The following is a 15512-nucleotide window of genomic DNA, read 5'->3' as shown; positions in this document are numbered from 1 at the left end:
AAGCGGCAGCGGCCGTAGCAGATAGAGGCAGCGGGTTATGAGGTGGAGGCCCTCAAGCTTTAGAGCCCACTGTGGCAAAGCTGGAGAAGAAGCTGAGGCGGAGACCACAGCCTGGCAAAGGCTTGGCAGCATGCAAAATAACAAGAAGAAATGTCAAAGCTCGTAGCACTTCACTTAAACCCCCCCCCCTACTCCATACAATCTATAGCTGACATAAGGTCAGTGACAGGAAGTCAAAGCTGCCAGCGTTACATTTACACAACATCCTTTTCCTGATGCACCGTGTCGGATGTAGGCTAATAAGCAGTCCGCTATCCAACTGCGTGCCTTTCTATATCGTTATTCCAAATAGCAGCTACGTCAGCTGACACTGCTATCAACTGCCGTTTGGCGAGTTCAGCTGTTGAATTGCATTGCTGAACTCGACGTCGTCAAGAGAGCTTTAAGTGAAGCGGTACCGTTTAGTCAGACAAACAGGCAAGCCCACGAGGCGATGGAAAGATAGAGAGAGATAGAGATGTGTCTGTCTAGAGAGAGAGAGAGAGAGAGAGAGAGAGAGAGAGAGAGAGAGAGAGAGAGAGAGAGAAGAAATGGTCAATGAACATGAGTCAAGGCCTTTACGAAGCATTATAAGCACAGCCTAGGCAGAACGGCGGCTATGTGAAGACGCCACTCTAACTTTCTACGAGCCGTCTGTCTAATGCATCTGTCTAGTCTCTTATAAGTAGCCATGAGGTGTTACGAATCCTTACAGCAAATCTTATAATGCATTATAAGGTGATGAAAGGCAGTGTACGCTCATTGGGTATCCCATTACGAACGTAGAAAGTGTCCTTCACAAGCTGTCAGTCTCTAAATCATGAACTGCCTAAATACAAAGGCTGGGCATGCATACAGTACGAACAGGACTTCGTCCAGGATCCATATTCCAGAATAGGAGGAAGACGACAACACAACAGCATATCACAACATGCCCTTCTTCTGCCAAATCATGCTGAGAAGAAGGGAATCGTTCTTATTCAAATGACAATAGAAGTGGAGGGTGGATTGGATTTCCAGAGTAGACAAGACCAGAGCGTTCAGATTGAGGCACTCCCAGTGGTGTGCAAGAAACACAAGAGGAAGATGCTCATTCAACCGTCCACGGGGATACAGGTGGTGTGTGTTTTGTCGTGCTTTAGTGCAGCCTGCACATTTTCATGTAATGACATAAATGTTGACTGATGGTTGGTTGCTGTATGTGCAATATGGTGCGATGACATTTACCTTTCGGAGATCGATGACGCATTCTCGTGTTACGGCACCTTCTCATCACAAGTGCAGAACAGCGCACGCAAACACGCACGCACACATCCCACCCCCTACATACACACCTACATTACATCCAATGTAATCACCCCCCCCAACACACAACCTCCGCCCCTCACTTTCTCTCTCTTCAACTCCAGCTGCTGTTGTGAGTGAGGCTGGTGGTGGTGTGGGGGAAAATCACCACAGCCCAGCAGCAGCAGATGATGTGCAATTTTCTAGCTGAATACCTCCCAAAGTGTTGTTGAGGCGGCGGCGGCGGCGGCGGGGGGGGGGCATGCTCAGAGCCTTGCTTTTAATGCACAATGAAAACATGACATTTGAATGGAGGGAAAGAGGAAAGTAAGATTAACAGCGAGCAGCCGCTCCTGCTTACCCAAGCATCCACTTCTGCTGTCTGGGAGAGAGAGAGCGGAAGAGAGAGGGAGGGCAGGGGGATGAGAGAGAGAGGCTCTGAGAGAGAGAAAGAGAGAGGGGGGCGAAGTGGCCTTGAGAGAGAGAAGAAAGAGAGAGAACTGGGGGCTCCCCAAGTGGAGTTGAGAGAGAGAGAGAGAAAGAGAGAGGGGGAAACCCCACCTCTTTAAGAAGGGGAGTTGAGAGAGAGAGAGAGAAAGTGGCTGTTCTAGAGTCATAAGGTGAATGCGAAGGGGAGTTGAAATGAGAAATGTAAAGAATGAAAGTTAGAAAGAGCAGCTATGTCAGAGAGAGAGAGAGAGAGAGAGAGATTGCTGAACTCGAAGCGAGGGGCGAAGGGGAGTTGAGAGAGAGCGAGAGGGAAGAGAGGAGCAGGGCGAGACGGCGGATACAGTGAGAGAGAGCGAGAGCAGGTAGCGAGATCGGAGAAAGAAAGACAAACGGAAAGAAAGGGGGGAGAAAAGCAGAACACACAAGGTTAGTGCAGTGATTAAACGAGTCAGGCTGCTACAGCAGACAGCGCTGGGAGCTGCAGTCGGCTAGCTGGCGTTCGCCTGCCATGGAACCAAACGGGGTTAAAACACGAGCGCCGTGCCATAGCTCAAGATTAAATAGACAGTACAGATGAGAGGAGGACAGAGGGATAAGGGGGGGGGGGTTAATAGATAGAAAGAACATCGTGTAATCTCACAAAAAAAGACCATTCTTCACCGGACAGAGCCCAGGTGAGGCTAATTATTAAGTATCGATGTACAGAATGAGCGCTGAGCGAGACACACGGACGATGAGCTGAGATTAAAGAGGGAGGTGAGGTTCGCACAGAGGAGGACCTGGAAAGGTCAGGGGAGGGTAAGACGTTAAAGTGTTCACATTCGTGATGTGGTAGAGGAAGGGGTTGTCGGTTAGGAGATACAGTCGTCTGGCTTTGTTGCAATATCTGTCGGGGTACAATAACTACACCAGTCCCCACCAGCTCTTTAAAGAACGTGCATCGGAACATCTAGCTAGGGCTATTTTGTATCGGACCTTCAGCCTGTACCTTGACAAGTTGTAATCGGGTGTATTGCGGCTGGGCTGGAACAAACGCCTTCACCTCGAGTAGCTCTCCAGAAACATTGTCGGCATGGAGACCCTTGCTCTAAAAGGTAACGTGCTGGTTACACCATACACATGCTTCTACGGCATTTTTGACCCCTTTAAATACAAGGTGATCATTGGACACCCACATTTAAGACGACTCGGACTGCTCCTGCTCCGCAACTGCACCCAATAGTGGCGCAGAACATTTTCTCTCGGCCCAGCGCCAACAACGCTGATCCAACTTGTCAACTAATGTCCCCGAGCTCTTCATTGGTGGAGTCAGGTCAGACTGGTGCCGGACTGGAACAACACAAGCACAGTCCTGGGAATCCTATAGAAGAAGCAATTGAGAAACACTGAACTCCACCGCTGGACCCAGGGTCATAGAAGTAAATGAAGTAGAATGGCCTGACACTGGACCCAGGGTCATAGAAGTAAATGAAGTAGAATGGTAGGATGGCCTGACACTGGACCCAGGGTCATAGAAGTAAATGAAGTAGAATGGCAGGATGGCCTGACACTGGACCCAGGGTCATAGAAGTAAATGAAGTAGAATGGCCTGACACTGGACCCAGGGTCATAGAAGTAAATGAAGTAGAATGGCAGGATGGCCTGACACTGGACCCAGGGTCATAGAAGTAAATGAAGTAGAATGGCAGGATGGCCTGACACTGGACCCAGGGTCATAGAAGTAAATGAAGTAGAATGGCAGGATGGCCTGACACTGGACCCAGGGTCATAGAAGTAAATGAAGTAGAATGGCCTGACACTGGACCCAGGGTCATAGAAGTAAATGAAGTAGAATGGCCTGACACTGGACCCAGGGTCATAGAAGTAAATGAAGTAGAATGGCCTGACACTGGACCCAGGGTCATAGAAGTAAATGAAGTAGAATGGCAGGATGGCCTGACACTGGACCCAGGGTCATAGAAGTAAATGAAGTAGAATGGCAGGATAGCCTGACACTGGACCCAGGGTCATAGAAGTAAATGAAGTAGAATGGCAGGATGGCCTGACACTGGACCCAGGGTCAGAGAAGTAAATGAAGTAGAATGGCCTGACACTGGACCCAGGGTCATAGAAGTAAATTAAGTAGAATGGCAGGATGGCCTGACACTGGACCCAGGGTCATAGAAGTAAATGAAGTAGAATGGCAGGGTAGGCTAATATAATATGGCCACGGCCCATAAAAAGTCCCATTGAGCTAAATGAGGTGAGCTCACAGAGGCGGTGTGAAGCGGTTACAGCCCCACCATCTGTTTGTGTTGGAGCCTCCCCCTCTCTTTAGAACACTCAGAGGCTTTGTCCCAACTTGCACCATATTTCCTATATAGTGCACTGAGCTCTGGTCAAAAGTAGTGCATTATATGGGGAATAGTGTGTCATTTGGGATGCGGCCAGAGTGTTAGTGGCTTGGAAGAATAAGGGGTTAGCGGAGACACACGCACATAGACCAACTTAAGGGGTCTGAATTTACACACCATCAAGCTCCACAAATGGTCTGTAAAATTGTCTGATGGCCATTCAGCAATTCAATTGTTTTGTCCATTGGTTCCCGTAGGGACAAGTAGTCAACTCAAACCTTACGTTCTACCACTTCTTCTCAACAGATGCTCGAATACAAATGCTCCCAAGCATAATCATTGCTGAGTTACATATACAAACGAGTGTGTGTTTGTGTTTGTGTGTGTGGGTGCATTGTTTCCTCAAATCATTTTGACCAAACACACACAGACGCCATTATAGTTCAACTCAGGCTAACCGTCTGGGCACAACACAGCCACACCCCTGTGTCCATCAGATAGGCTAGGATGTGGTGTTTTTCCATTGGGCTAGAGTGGCTGTTCACAGCCTGCTGCCACCCCTGGTAGATAACACAACCCCACCCCCTGCCAAACCGAGAGTTTCAACCGTAATCTAAGCGTGGCACAAGCCGTTGCCAACCTGGTGCATCTGGTGACCTAAGAGGCAGTACCATAGCAAACAGATATGCTAGTTAGCTCGAATTCAATATCCCAAATGTAATGGGAACTGAGAGAATGGGAGTGTGTGTGTGTGTGTGTGTGTGTGTGTGTGTGTGTGTGTGTGAGACTGACTGACTGACTGACTGAGCGGACGAGACCTTTGGGTCTCACAAACACACACACCGACTCGCATGGAGAGAAGCGCTTCCTAGGAAATCAATTATGCAAATGAGGAATTATGCAAATAGAACATTTGAATAAAATCTGTGTGTTTGGGGAGGAGGGTTTTGGCGTCGTTTGGTAGTCTGTGTTGGTGTCCAAACTAGCGAGAGAAGGAGATATATACAGATACAGAGAGGAGATATATACAGATACAGAGAGGAGATATATACAGATACAGTGGGAGAGAGGAGATATATACAGATACAGAGAGGAGATATATACAGATACAGTGGGAGAGAGGAGATATATACAGATACAGAGAGGAGATATATACAGATACAGAGAGAGAGAGGAGACATATACAGATACAGTGAGAGAGAGGAGACATATACAGATACAGTGAGAGAGAGGAGACATATACAGATACAGTGAGAGAGAGGAGACATATACAGATACAGAGAGAGAGAGAGGAGACATATACAGATACAGAGAGAGAGAGAGGAGACATATACAGATACAGTGAGAGAGAGGAGACATATACAGATACAGAGAGAGAGAGGATATATACAGATACAGAGAGAGAGAGAGAGACATATACAGATACAGAGAGAGAGAGAGACATATACAGATACAGTGGGAGAGAGAGGAGACATATACAGATACAGTGGGAGAGAGAGGAGACATATACAGATACAGAGGAGAGAGAGAGAGATATATACAGATACAGAGAGAGAGAGAGAGAGACATATACAGATACAGAGAGAGAGAGAGAGAGAGAGACATATACAGATACAGTGGGAGAGAGAGGAGAGACATATACAGATACAGAGAGAGAGAGGAGACATATACAGATACAGAGAGAGAGAGGAGACATATACAGATACAGAGAGAGAGAGGAGACATATACAGATACAGAGAGAGAGAGAGAGGAGACATATACAGATACAGAGAGAGAGAGAGAGGAGACATATACAGATACAGAGAGAGAGAGAGAGACATATACAGATACAGTGAGAGAGAGAGAGAGGAGACATATACAGATACAGAGAGAGAGAGGAGACATATACAGATACAGAGAGAGAGAGGAGACATATACAGATACAGTGAGAGAGGAGACATATACAGATACAGAGAGAGAGAGGAGACATATACAGATACAGAGAGAGAGAGGAGACATATACAGATACAGAGAGAGAGAGGAGACATATACAGATACAGAGAGAGAGAGGAGACATATACAGATACAGAGAGAGAGAGAGACAGATACAGATACAGAGAGAGAGGAGACATATACAGATACAGAGAGAGAGAGGAGACATATACAGATACAGATACAGATACAGAGAGAGGAGACATATACAGATACAGAGAGAGAGAGAGATACAGATACAGAGAGAGGAGACATATACAGATACAGTGAGAGAGAGGAGACATATACAGATACAGAGAGAGAGAGGAGACATATACAGATACAGAGAGAGAGAGGAGACATATACAGATACAGAGAGAGAGAGAGACATATACAGATACAGAGAGAGAGAGAGACATATACAGATACAGAGAGAGAGAGGAGACATATACAGATACAGAGAGAGAGAGGAGACATATACAGATACAGAGAGAGAGAGGAGACATATACAGATACAGAGAGAGAGAGAGGAGACATATACAGATACAGAGAGAGAGAGAGGAGACATATACAGATACAGAGAGAGAGAGGAGACATATACAGATACAGAGAGAGAGAGGAGACATATACAGATACAGAGAGAGAGAGGAGACATATACAGATACAGAGGGAGAGAGAGGAGACATATACAGATACAGAGGGAGAGAGAGGAGACATATACAGATACAGAGAGAGAGAGGAGACATATACAGATACAGTGGGAGAGAGAGGAGACATATACAGATACAGAGAGAGAGAGAGGAGACATATACAGATACAGAGAGAGAGAGGAGACATATACAGATACAGAGAGAGAGAGGAGACATATACAGATACAGAGAGAGAGAGGAGACATATACAGATACAGAGAGAGAGAGAGACATATACAGATACAGTGGGAGAGAGAGGAGACATATACAGATACAGAGAGAGAGAGGAGACATATACAGATACAGAGAGAGAGAGGAGACATATACAGATACAGAGAGAGAGAGAGACATATACAGATACAGTGGGAGAGAGAGGAGACATATACAGATACAGTGGGAGAGAGAGGAGACATATACAGATACAGTGGGAGAGAGAGGAGACATATACAGATACAGAGAGAGAGAGAGAGAGACATATACAGATACAGTGAGAGAGAGGAGACATATACAGATACAGAGAGAGAGAGGAGACATATACAGATACAGAGAGAGAGGAGACATATACAGATACAGTGGGAGAGAGGAGATATATACAGATACAGAGAGAGAGAGGAGACATATACAGATACAGAGAGAGAGAGGAGACATATACAGATACAGTGGGAGAGAGGAGACATATACAGATACAGAGAGAGAGAGGAGACATATACAGATACAGAGAGAGAGAGGAGACATATACAGATACAGAGAGAGAGAGGAGACATATACAGATACAGAGAGAGAGAGGAGACATATACAGATACAGTGAGAGAGAGGAGACATATACAGATACAGTGGGAGAGAGAGGAGATATATACAGATACAGAGAGAGAGGAGACATATACAGATACAGAGAGAGAGAGGAGACATATACAGATACAGAGAGAGAGAGGAGACATATACAGATACAGAGAGAGAGAGGAGAGAGGAGACATATACAGATACAGAGAGAGAGAGGAGACATATACAGATACAGAGAGGAGATATATACAGATACAGAGCGAGAGAGAGGAGACATATACAGAGAGAGAGAGAGAGACATATACAGATACAGAGAGAGAGAGACAGAGATACAGAGAGAGAGAGAGACATATACAGATACAGAGAGAGAGAGAGAGACATATACAGATAGAGAGAGAGAGAGATACAGATACAGAGAGAGAGGAGACATATACAGATACAGAGAGAGAGAGAGGAGACATATACAGATACAGAGAGAGAGAGGAGACATATACAGATACAGTGAGAGAGGAGACATATACAGATACAGAGAGAGAGAGAGAGAGGAGACATATACAGATACAGAGAGAGAGAGGAGACATATACAGATACAGAGAGAGAGAGAGGAGACATATACAGATACAGAGAGAGAGAGGAGACATATACAGATACAGAGAGAGAGAGAGGAGACATATACAGATACAGAGAGAGAGAGAGGAGACATATACAGATACAGAGAGAGAGAGAGAGACATATACAGATACAGAGAGAGAGAGAGAGAGAGAGAGAGAGAGAGAGAGAGAGAGAGAGAGAGAGAGAGAGAGAGGAGATATATACAGATACAGAGAGAGAGAGATATATACAGATACAGAGCGAGAGAGAGGAGACATATACAGATACAGTGAGAGAGAGGAGACATATACAGATACAGAGAGAGAGAGGAGACATATACAGATACAGAGAGAGAGAGGAGACATATACAGATACAGATACAGAGAGGAGACATATACAGATACAGAGAGAGAGAGGAGACATATACAGATACAGAGAGGAGAGACATATACAGATACAGAGAGAGAGAGGAGACATATACAGATACAGAGAGAGAGAGGAGACATATACAGATACAGAGAGAGAGAGGAGACATATACAGATACAGAGAGAGAGGAGACATATACAGATACAGAGAGAGAGGAGACATATACAGATACAGTGGGAGAGAGGAGACATATACAGATACAGAGAGAGAGGAGACATATACAGATACAGAGAGAGAGGAGACATATACAGATACAGAGAGAGAGAGGAGACATATACAGATACAGTGGGAGAGAGAGGAGACATATACAGATACAGAGAGAGGAGACATATACAGATACAGTGGGAGAGAGAGGAGACAGATACAGAGACAGAGAGAGAGAGGAGACATATACAGATACAGAGCGAGAGAGGGAGACATATACAGATACAGAGAGAGAGAGAGGAGACATATACAGATACAGTGGGAGAGAGAGAGACATATATAGATACAGAGAGAGAGAGAGAGAGAGAGAGGAGATATACAGATACAGAGCGAGAGAGAGGAGACATATACAGATACAGAGAGAGAGAGAGGAGACATATACAGATACAGAGAGAGAGAGAGAGACAGATACAGAGAGAAAGAGGAGATATATACAGATACAGAGAGAGAGAGGAGACATATACAGAGCAGAGAGAGAGGAGACATATACAGATACAGAGCGAGAGAGAGAGACATATACAGATACAGAGAGAGAGAGGAGACATATACAGATACAGAGAGAGAGAGGAGACATATACAGATACAGAGAGAGAGAGAGAGGAGACATATACAGATACAGAGACAGAGACATATACAGATACAGAGAGAGAGAGAGAGACATATACAGATACAGAGACAGAGACAGAGACAGATACAGATACAGAGAGAGAGAGAGGAGACATAGACAGATACACAGAGACAGAGACACAGAGACAGAGACAGTGAGAGACAGAGACAGATACAGACACAGAGAGACAGAGACACAGAGACAGAGACACAGAGACAGAGACACAGAGACAGAGACAGAGACAGACACAGAGAGACAGAGATACAGAGAGACAGAGAGACAGAGAGACAGAGAGACAGAGAGACAGATAGACAGATACAGAGAGAGAGAGAGACAGATACAGACAGAGAGAGAGAGAGAGAGAGAGAGAGAGAGAGAGAGAGAGGAGATATATACAGATACAGAGAGAGAGAGATATAGATATACAGAGCGAGAGAGAGGAGACATATACAGATACAGAGAGAGAGAGGAGATATATACAGATACAGAGAGAGAGATATATACAGATACAGAGCGAGAGAGAGGAGACATATACAGATACAGAGAGAGAGAGAGAGAGATATACAGATACAGTGAGAGAGAGAGATATACAGATACAGTGAGAGAGAGAGAGACATATACAGATACAGTGAGAGAGAGAGAGACATATACAGATACAGAGAGAGAGAGAGATATATACAGATACAGAGAGGAGACATATACAGATACAGAGAGAGAGAGGAGACATATACAGATACAGAGAGAGAGAGGAGACATATACAGATAAAGTGAGAGAGAGGAGACATACAGTGGGGCAAAAAAAGTATTTAGTCAGCCACCAATTGTGCAAGTTCTCCCACTTAAAAAGATGAGAGAGGCCTGTAAAAGGAAAAAAATCCAGAAAATCACATTGTAGGATTTTAAATGAATTTATTTGCAAATTATGGTGGAAAATAAGTATTTGGTCACCTACAAACAAGCAAGATTTCTGGCTCTCACAGACCTGTAACTTCTTCTTTATGAGGCTCCTCTGTCCTCCACTCGTTACCTGTATTAAATGGCACCTGTTTGAACTTGTTATCAGTATAAAAGACACCTGTCCACAACCTCAAACAGTCACACTCCAAACTCCACTATGGCCAAGACGAAAGAGCTGTCAAAGGACACCAGAAACAAAATTGTAGACCTGCACCAGGCTGGGAAGACTGAATCTGCAATAGGTAAGCAGCTTGGTTTGAAGAAATCAACTGTGGGAGCAATTATTAGGAAATGGAAGACATATAAGACCACTGATAATCTCCCTCGATCTGGGGCTCCACGCAAGATCTCACACCGTGGGATCAAAATGTTACTTTGTTACTTTGGTCCCAGCTCTCTGCAGGTCATTCACTAGGTCCCCCCGTGTTGTTCTGGGATTTTTGCTCACCGTTCTTGTGATCATTTTGACCCCACGGGGTGAGATATTTTTTTCTTCTAATTTTGTCTGTCATAGTTGAAGTGTACCTATGATGAAAATTACAGGCCTCTCTCTACTTTTTTTCTAAGTGGGAGAACTTGCACAATTGGTGGCTGACTAAACACTTTTTTTGCCCCACTGTATATACAGATAGAGGGAGAAAGTGACAGCGGTAGAGATAAAAGGAGGAAAGAGAGCAAGGGGAAGGAAAGAGATACAATACAATCCCAGTCATACCGGGTAAACTGGTTGTGCCAGTTCGTGTGCATGTTTTGCCCTGTTATTCCCAGCAGTTAATAGAATGTAAAGGCTGAAGAATGGGTCAAATGCAGGTGATGGGAATGTCTAAGGGCTGAAAGTAAAGCGTGTATAAAAGTGGTTTCTGGGTTTAAATAGATTCCGAGTGGTTACCCCCATCTGAAAAGAACAGGTACGAGCTCCAGGTACACACGGGTACAGTAAGCCAAAAATAAATCTTACTCACAGGAACACATGCACTAAACCCTTCTCTCAGTCTTCTCCTTTTCAGTCTCAAATACACTCCTCATAGACCTTCTCTGAATGGGCCAGGAACTGTCCTGATCCGTGCTTCCACGCACGCACCCGCACGCACAGGCGTAAATTAGTTAGTCTATCTGTATGCTCATTAAATGTGTGTACTCTTTAACATAGCTCAGGGATGCTAAATGAATTAGCACTTTATCAGCCTGCTTATTCTAAGTACAGACTGGTTGGAATAATATGGAGAACGAGAGGGAGGGAGACAGGTGAAAAACACCAGCACACCGCCATGCAATCTCCATAGACAAACATTGGCAGTAGAATGACCATACTGAAGAGCTCAGTGACTTACAATGTGGAACCGTCATAGGATGCCACCTTTCCAACAAGTCAGTTCATCAAATTTCTGCCCTGCTAGAGTTGCCCCGGTCGACTGTAAGTGCTGTTATTGTGAAGTGGAAATGTCTAGGAGCAACAACGGCTCAGCCGTGAAGTGGTAGCCCACACAAGCTCATAGAACGGTACCGCTGAGTGCTGAAGCCCGTGGCACGTAAAAATCTACTGTCCTCAGTGGCAACCTCACTACAGAGTTCCAAACTGCCCCTGGAAACAACATCAGCACGATAACTGTTCGTCGGGAGTATCATGAAATGGGTTTCCATGGCCGAGCAGCCGCACACAAGCCTAAGATCACCATGTGCAATGCCAATCGTCAGCTGGGGTGGTGTAAAGCTCGCAGCCATTGAATTTCCACTGCTCCAGAGTCCTTTCTCTGGAGTGATGAATCACGCTTCACCATCTGGCACAAATCTGGGTTTGGCTGATGCCAGGAGAACGCTACGTGCCCGAATGCATGTTGTCAACTGTAAAGTTTGATGGAAGAGGAATAATGGTCTGAGGCTGTTATTCATGGATCGGGCTCGGCCCCTTAGTTCCAGTGAAGGGAGATCTTAACACTACAGCATACAATGACATTCTCAACGATTCTGTGCTTCCAACTTTGTGGCAAAGGTTTGGGAAAGGCCCTTTCCTGTTTCAGCATGACAATGCCCCTGTGAACAAAGCAAGGTCCATACAGAAATGGTTTGTTGAGATCTGTGTGGAAGAACTTGACTGGCCTGCACAGAGCCCTGACCTCAACCCCATCAAACATCTTTGGGATTGGAACGCAGACTGCAAGCCAGACATAATCGCCTAACATCGGTGTCCGACCTCACTAATGCTCATGGCTGAATGGAAACAAATCCCCGCAGCAATGTTGCAACATCTAGTGGAAAGTCTTCCCAGAAGAGTGGAGGCTGTTATAGCAGCAGAGGGGGGGGACCAACTCCATATTAATACCCATGATTTTTGAATGTGTCGAGCAGGTGTCCACATACTTTTGCTTATGTTGTGTATATTAGAATCCAGTTATGACCCAATTGGGACCTAATACTGCTGTATTAAGGGTTGGCCAACCCTTCTCCTGGTGTGCAGGATTTTGCTCCATTCCTGCTCAGAATCAGAAATCGAGTTCCTGATGAGTAGAATCAAGTCATGAACAGGAGCAAATACACCGAACCCCATTTTGATAATTCAAAAACCTTGTCGTCGTCACACACTCTCTCTCTCTCTGTCCCCATTTGAACACTATGACCATTATCTCAGAACCTAAATCCACTGGAACACACAGTGGTTGACAATCAAATGAGACCATTCAAAAACGCTCCTCTTCCCACTGCCTCATTACATCTGGCAATCATTTTGATCTGAGCTCACATTATTCTGATCCACACCGACTCACTTGCCCTTTGCGCCGCCAGGGTTACAGCCAGACGTCCCTCTTGCGAGCCACGGCAGGGATAAAAATCTCCTCAGCCCATGTGGTTGACTCGTTGGCTATTGCCAGAGGCTGGCATTGGTAGGGAAGGTGGGGGGGCTGAGAGAATGGAGCTTAACGGCTTTAACATGCACAAAAGATGTCAAGTCTGGTGATTACATAGACTGATAAGGGCCGGGTGGATCTGGAGCCTAACGTTGCTTATCTTTCCTCTTCTCCTCGCAGCGTAGGTTCCCCTTGGAGAGGAGAGCTTACAGGGGGGTTTGACGGTGTGTGTGTGTGTGTGGGTCAGGAACTCAAATCATGGGACTGCACCCAATAGGTTAATCAAGCAATTCCAAATCAAACCCTGTAAAGGATTTCACAGGTAATAGGTCAACACAACCGAGCTCTCTCTCCTCCCCTCTCTCGTCTCTCCCATTCCCACTGACGAGCTTGCCTTTCTATCCCGCTCAAGCACGGAGCCGTTGCTTGCTAGTGGTAGTCCAAAGACACAGCTAACGGCCGACGACCATAGCCGCAGGAAGTAGGGGTGCTGAAGTACCCCCTGAATTTAAAAAAAATAACATTTTCAAAATACATACAGTACAAGTCAAAAGTTTGGACACGCCTACTTGTTTTTGTTTGTTACTAAACTCAACAACAAAACAGAAACGTCCTCACTGTCAGCTGTGTTTATTTTCAGCAAACTTAACATGTGTAAATATTTGTATGAACATAAGATTCAACAAGACATACACTGAACAAGTTCCACAGTCAGGTGACTAACAGAAATGGAATAACGTGTCCCTGAACAAAGGGGGGGATTTAAAATCAAAAGTAACAGTCAGTATCTGGTGTGGCCACTAGCTGCATTAAGTACTGCAGTGCATCTCCTCCTCATGGACGGCACCAGATTTGCCAGTTCTTGCTGCGAGATGTTACCCCACTATTCCACCATGGCACCTGCAAGTTCCCGGACATTTCTGGGGGGAATGGCCCTAGCCCTCACCCTCCAATCCAACAGGTCCCAGACGTGCTCAATGGGATTGAGATCCGGGCTCTTCGCTGGCCATGGCAGAACACTGACATTCCTGCCCTGCAGGAAATCACGCAAAGAACAAACAGTATAGCTAGTGGAATTGTCATGCTGGAGGGTCATGTCAGGATGAGCCTGTAGGAAGGGTACCACATGAGGGAGGATGATGTCTTCCCTGTAACGCACAGCGTTGATTGCCTGCAATGACAACAAGCTCAGTCCGATGATGCTGTGAAACACCGCCCCATACCATGACGGACCCTCCACCTCCATCCCGCTCCAGAGTACAGGCCTCGGTGTAATGCTCATTCCTTCGACGATAAATGCGAACCCGACCATCACCCCTGGTGAGACAAAACCACAACTCGTCAGTGAAGAGTACTTTTTGCCAGTCCTGTCTGGTCCAGCGACGGTGGGTTTTCACCCATAGTTGCCGGTGATGTCTGGTGAGGACCTGCCTTACAACAGGCCTACAAGTCCTCAGTCCAGCCTCTCTCAGCCTATTGCGTACAGTCTGAGCACTGATGGAGGGATTGTGGGTTCCTGTTGTAACTCGGGCAGTTGTTGTTGCCATCCTGTACCTGGCTCGCAGGTGTGATATTCGGATGTACCGATCCTGTGCAGGTGTTGTTACATGTGGTCTGCTACTGCGAGGATGATCAGCTGTCCATCGTGTCTCCCTGTATCGCTGTCTTAGGCGTCTCACAGTTCGGACATTGCAATTTATTGCCCTGGCCACATCTGCAGTCCTCATGCCTCCTTGCAGCATGCCTAAGGAACGGTCACACAGATGAGCAGGGACCCTCGGCATCTTTCTTTTGGTGTTTTTCAGAGTCAGTAGAAAGGCCTCTTTAATGTCCTAAGTTTTCATAACTGTGAACTTAATTGCCTACCCTCTGTAAGCTGTTAGTGTCTTAACGACCGTTCCACAGGTGCATGTTCATTAATTGTTTATGGTTCATTGAACAAGCTTGGGAACCTGTGTTTAAACCCTTTACAAGGAAGATCTGTGAAATTTTGATTTTTATGAATTATTTTTTAAAGACAGGGTCCTGAAAAAGGGACTTATTTTTTTTTGCTGAGTTTATTTTCTACATTGTTGAATAATAGTGAAGATATCTAAACTATGAAATAACACATATGGAATCATGAAGTTAAAAAAAAAGTTTCCCAAAGTAGCCACTATATGCCTTGATGACAGCTTTGCACACTCTTGGCATTCTCTCAACCAGCTTCATTAGGTAGTCACCTGGAATGCATTTCAATTAACAGGTGTGCCTTCTCAAAAGTTCATTTGTGGAATTTCTTTCCTTCTTAATGTGTGCGAGCCAATCAGTTGTGTTGTGACAAGAAACGACAGTCCACTATTACTTTAGAACAAGGT

The 15512-nt window shown here is 45.4% G+C and overlaps 1 protein-coding gene across 2 annotated transcripts in view; it reads right to left on the bottom strand.

The window, feature by feature from the left end:
* Positions 1-15512, bottom strand: part of LOC118389001 (MICOS complex subunit mic25a-like) — a 64959-nt gene that overhangs the window by 40239 nt on the left and 9208 nt on the right. The window contains exon 5 of one of the 2 annotated variants that reach the window (XM_052527319.1): positions 1685-1705. The exons of the other annotated variant lie outside the window; for it this stretch is intronic. Within the exon in view, the coding sequence (XP_052383279.1) occupies positions 1685-1705 (21 nt within the window). The remainder of the gene's footprint in view (positions 1-1684; positions 1706-15512) is intronic. 2 annotated transcript variants of the gene reach the window in all.

This window comes from Oncorhynchus keta, chromosome 10 (genome assembly GCF_023373465.1).
Source record: "Oncorhynchus keta strain PuntledgeMale-10-30-2019 chromosome 10, Oket_V2, whole genome shotgun sequence".
NCBI classification, from domain to species: Eukaryota; Metazoa; Chordata; class Actinopteri; order Salmoniformes; family Salmonidae; genus Oncorhynchus; species Oncorhynchus keta.
This window is presented reverse-complemented; position numbering and strand designations above follow the sequence as displayed.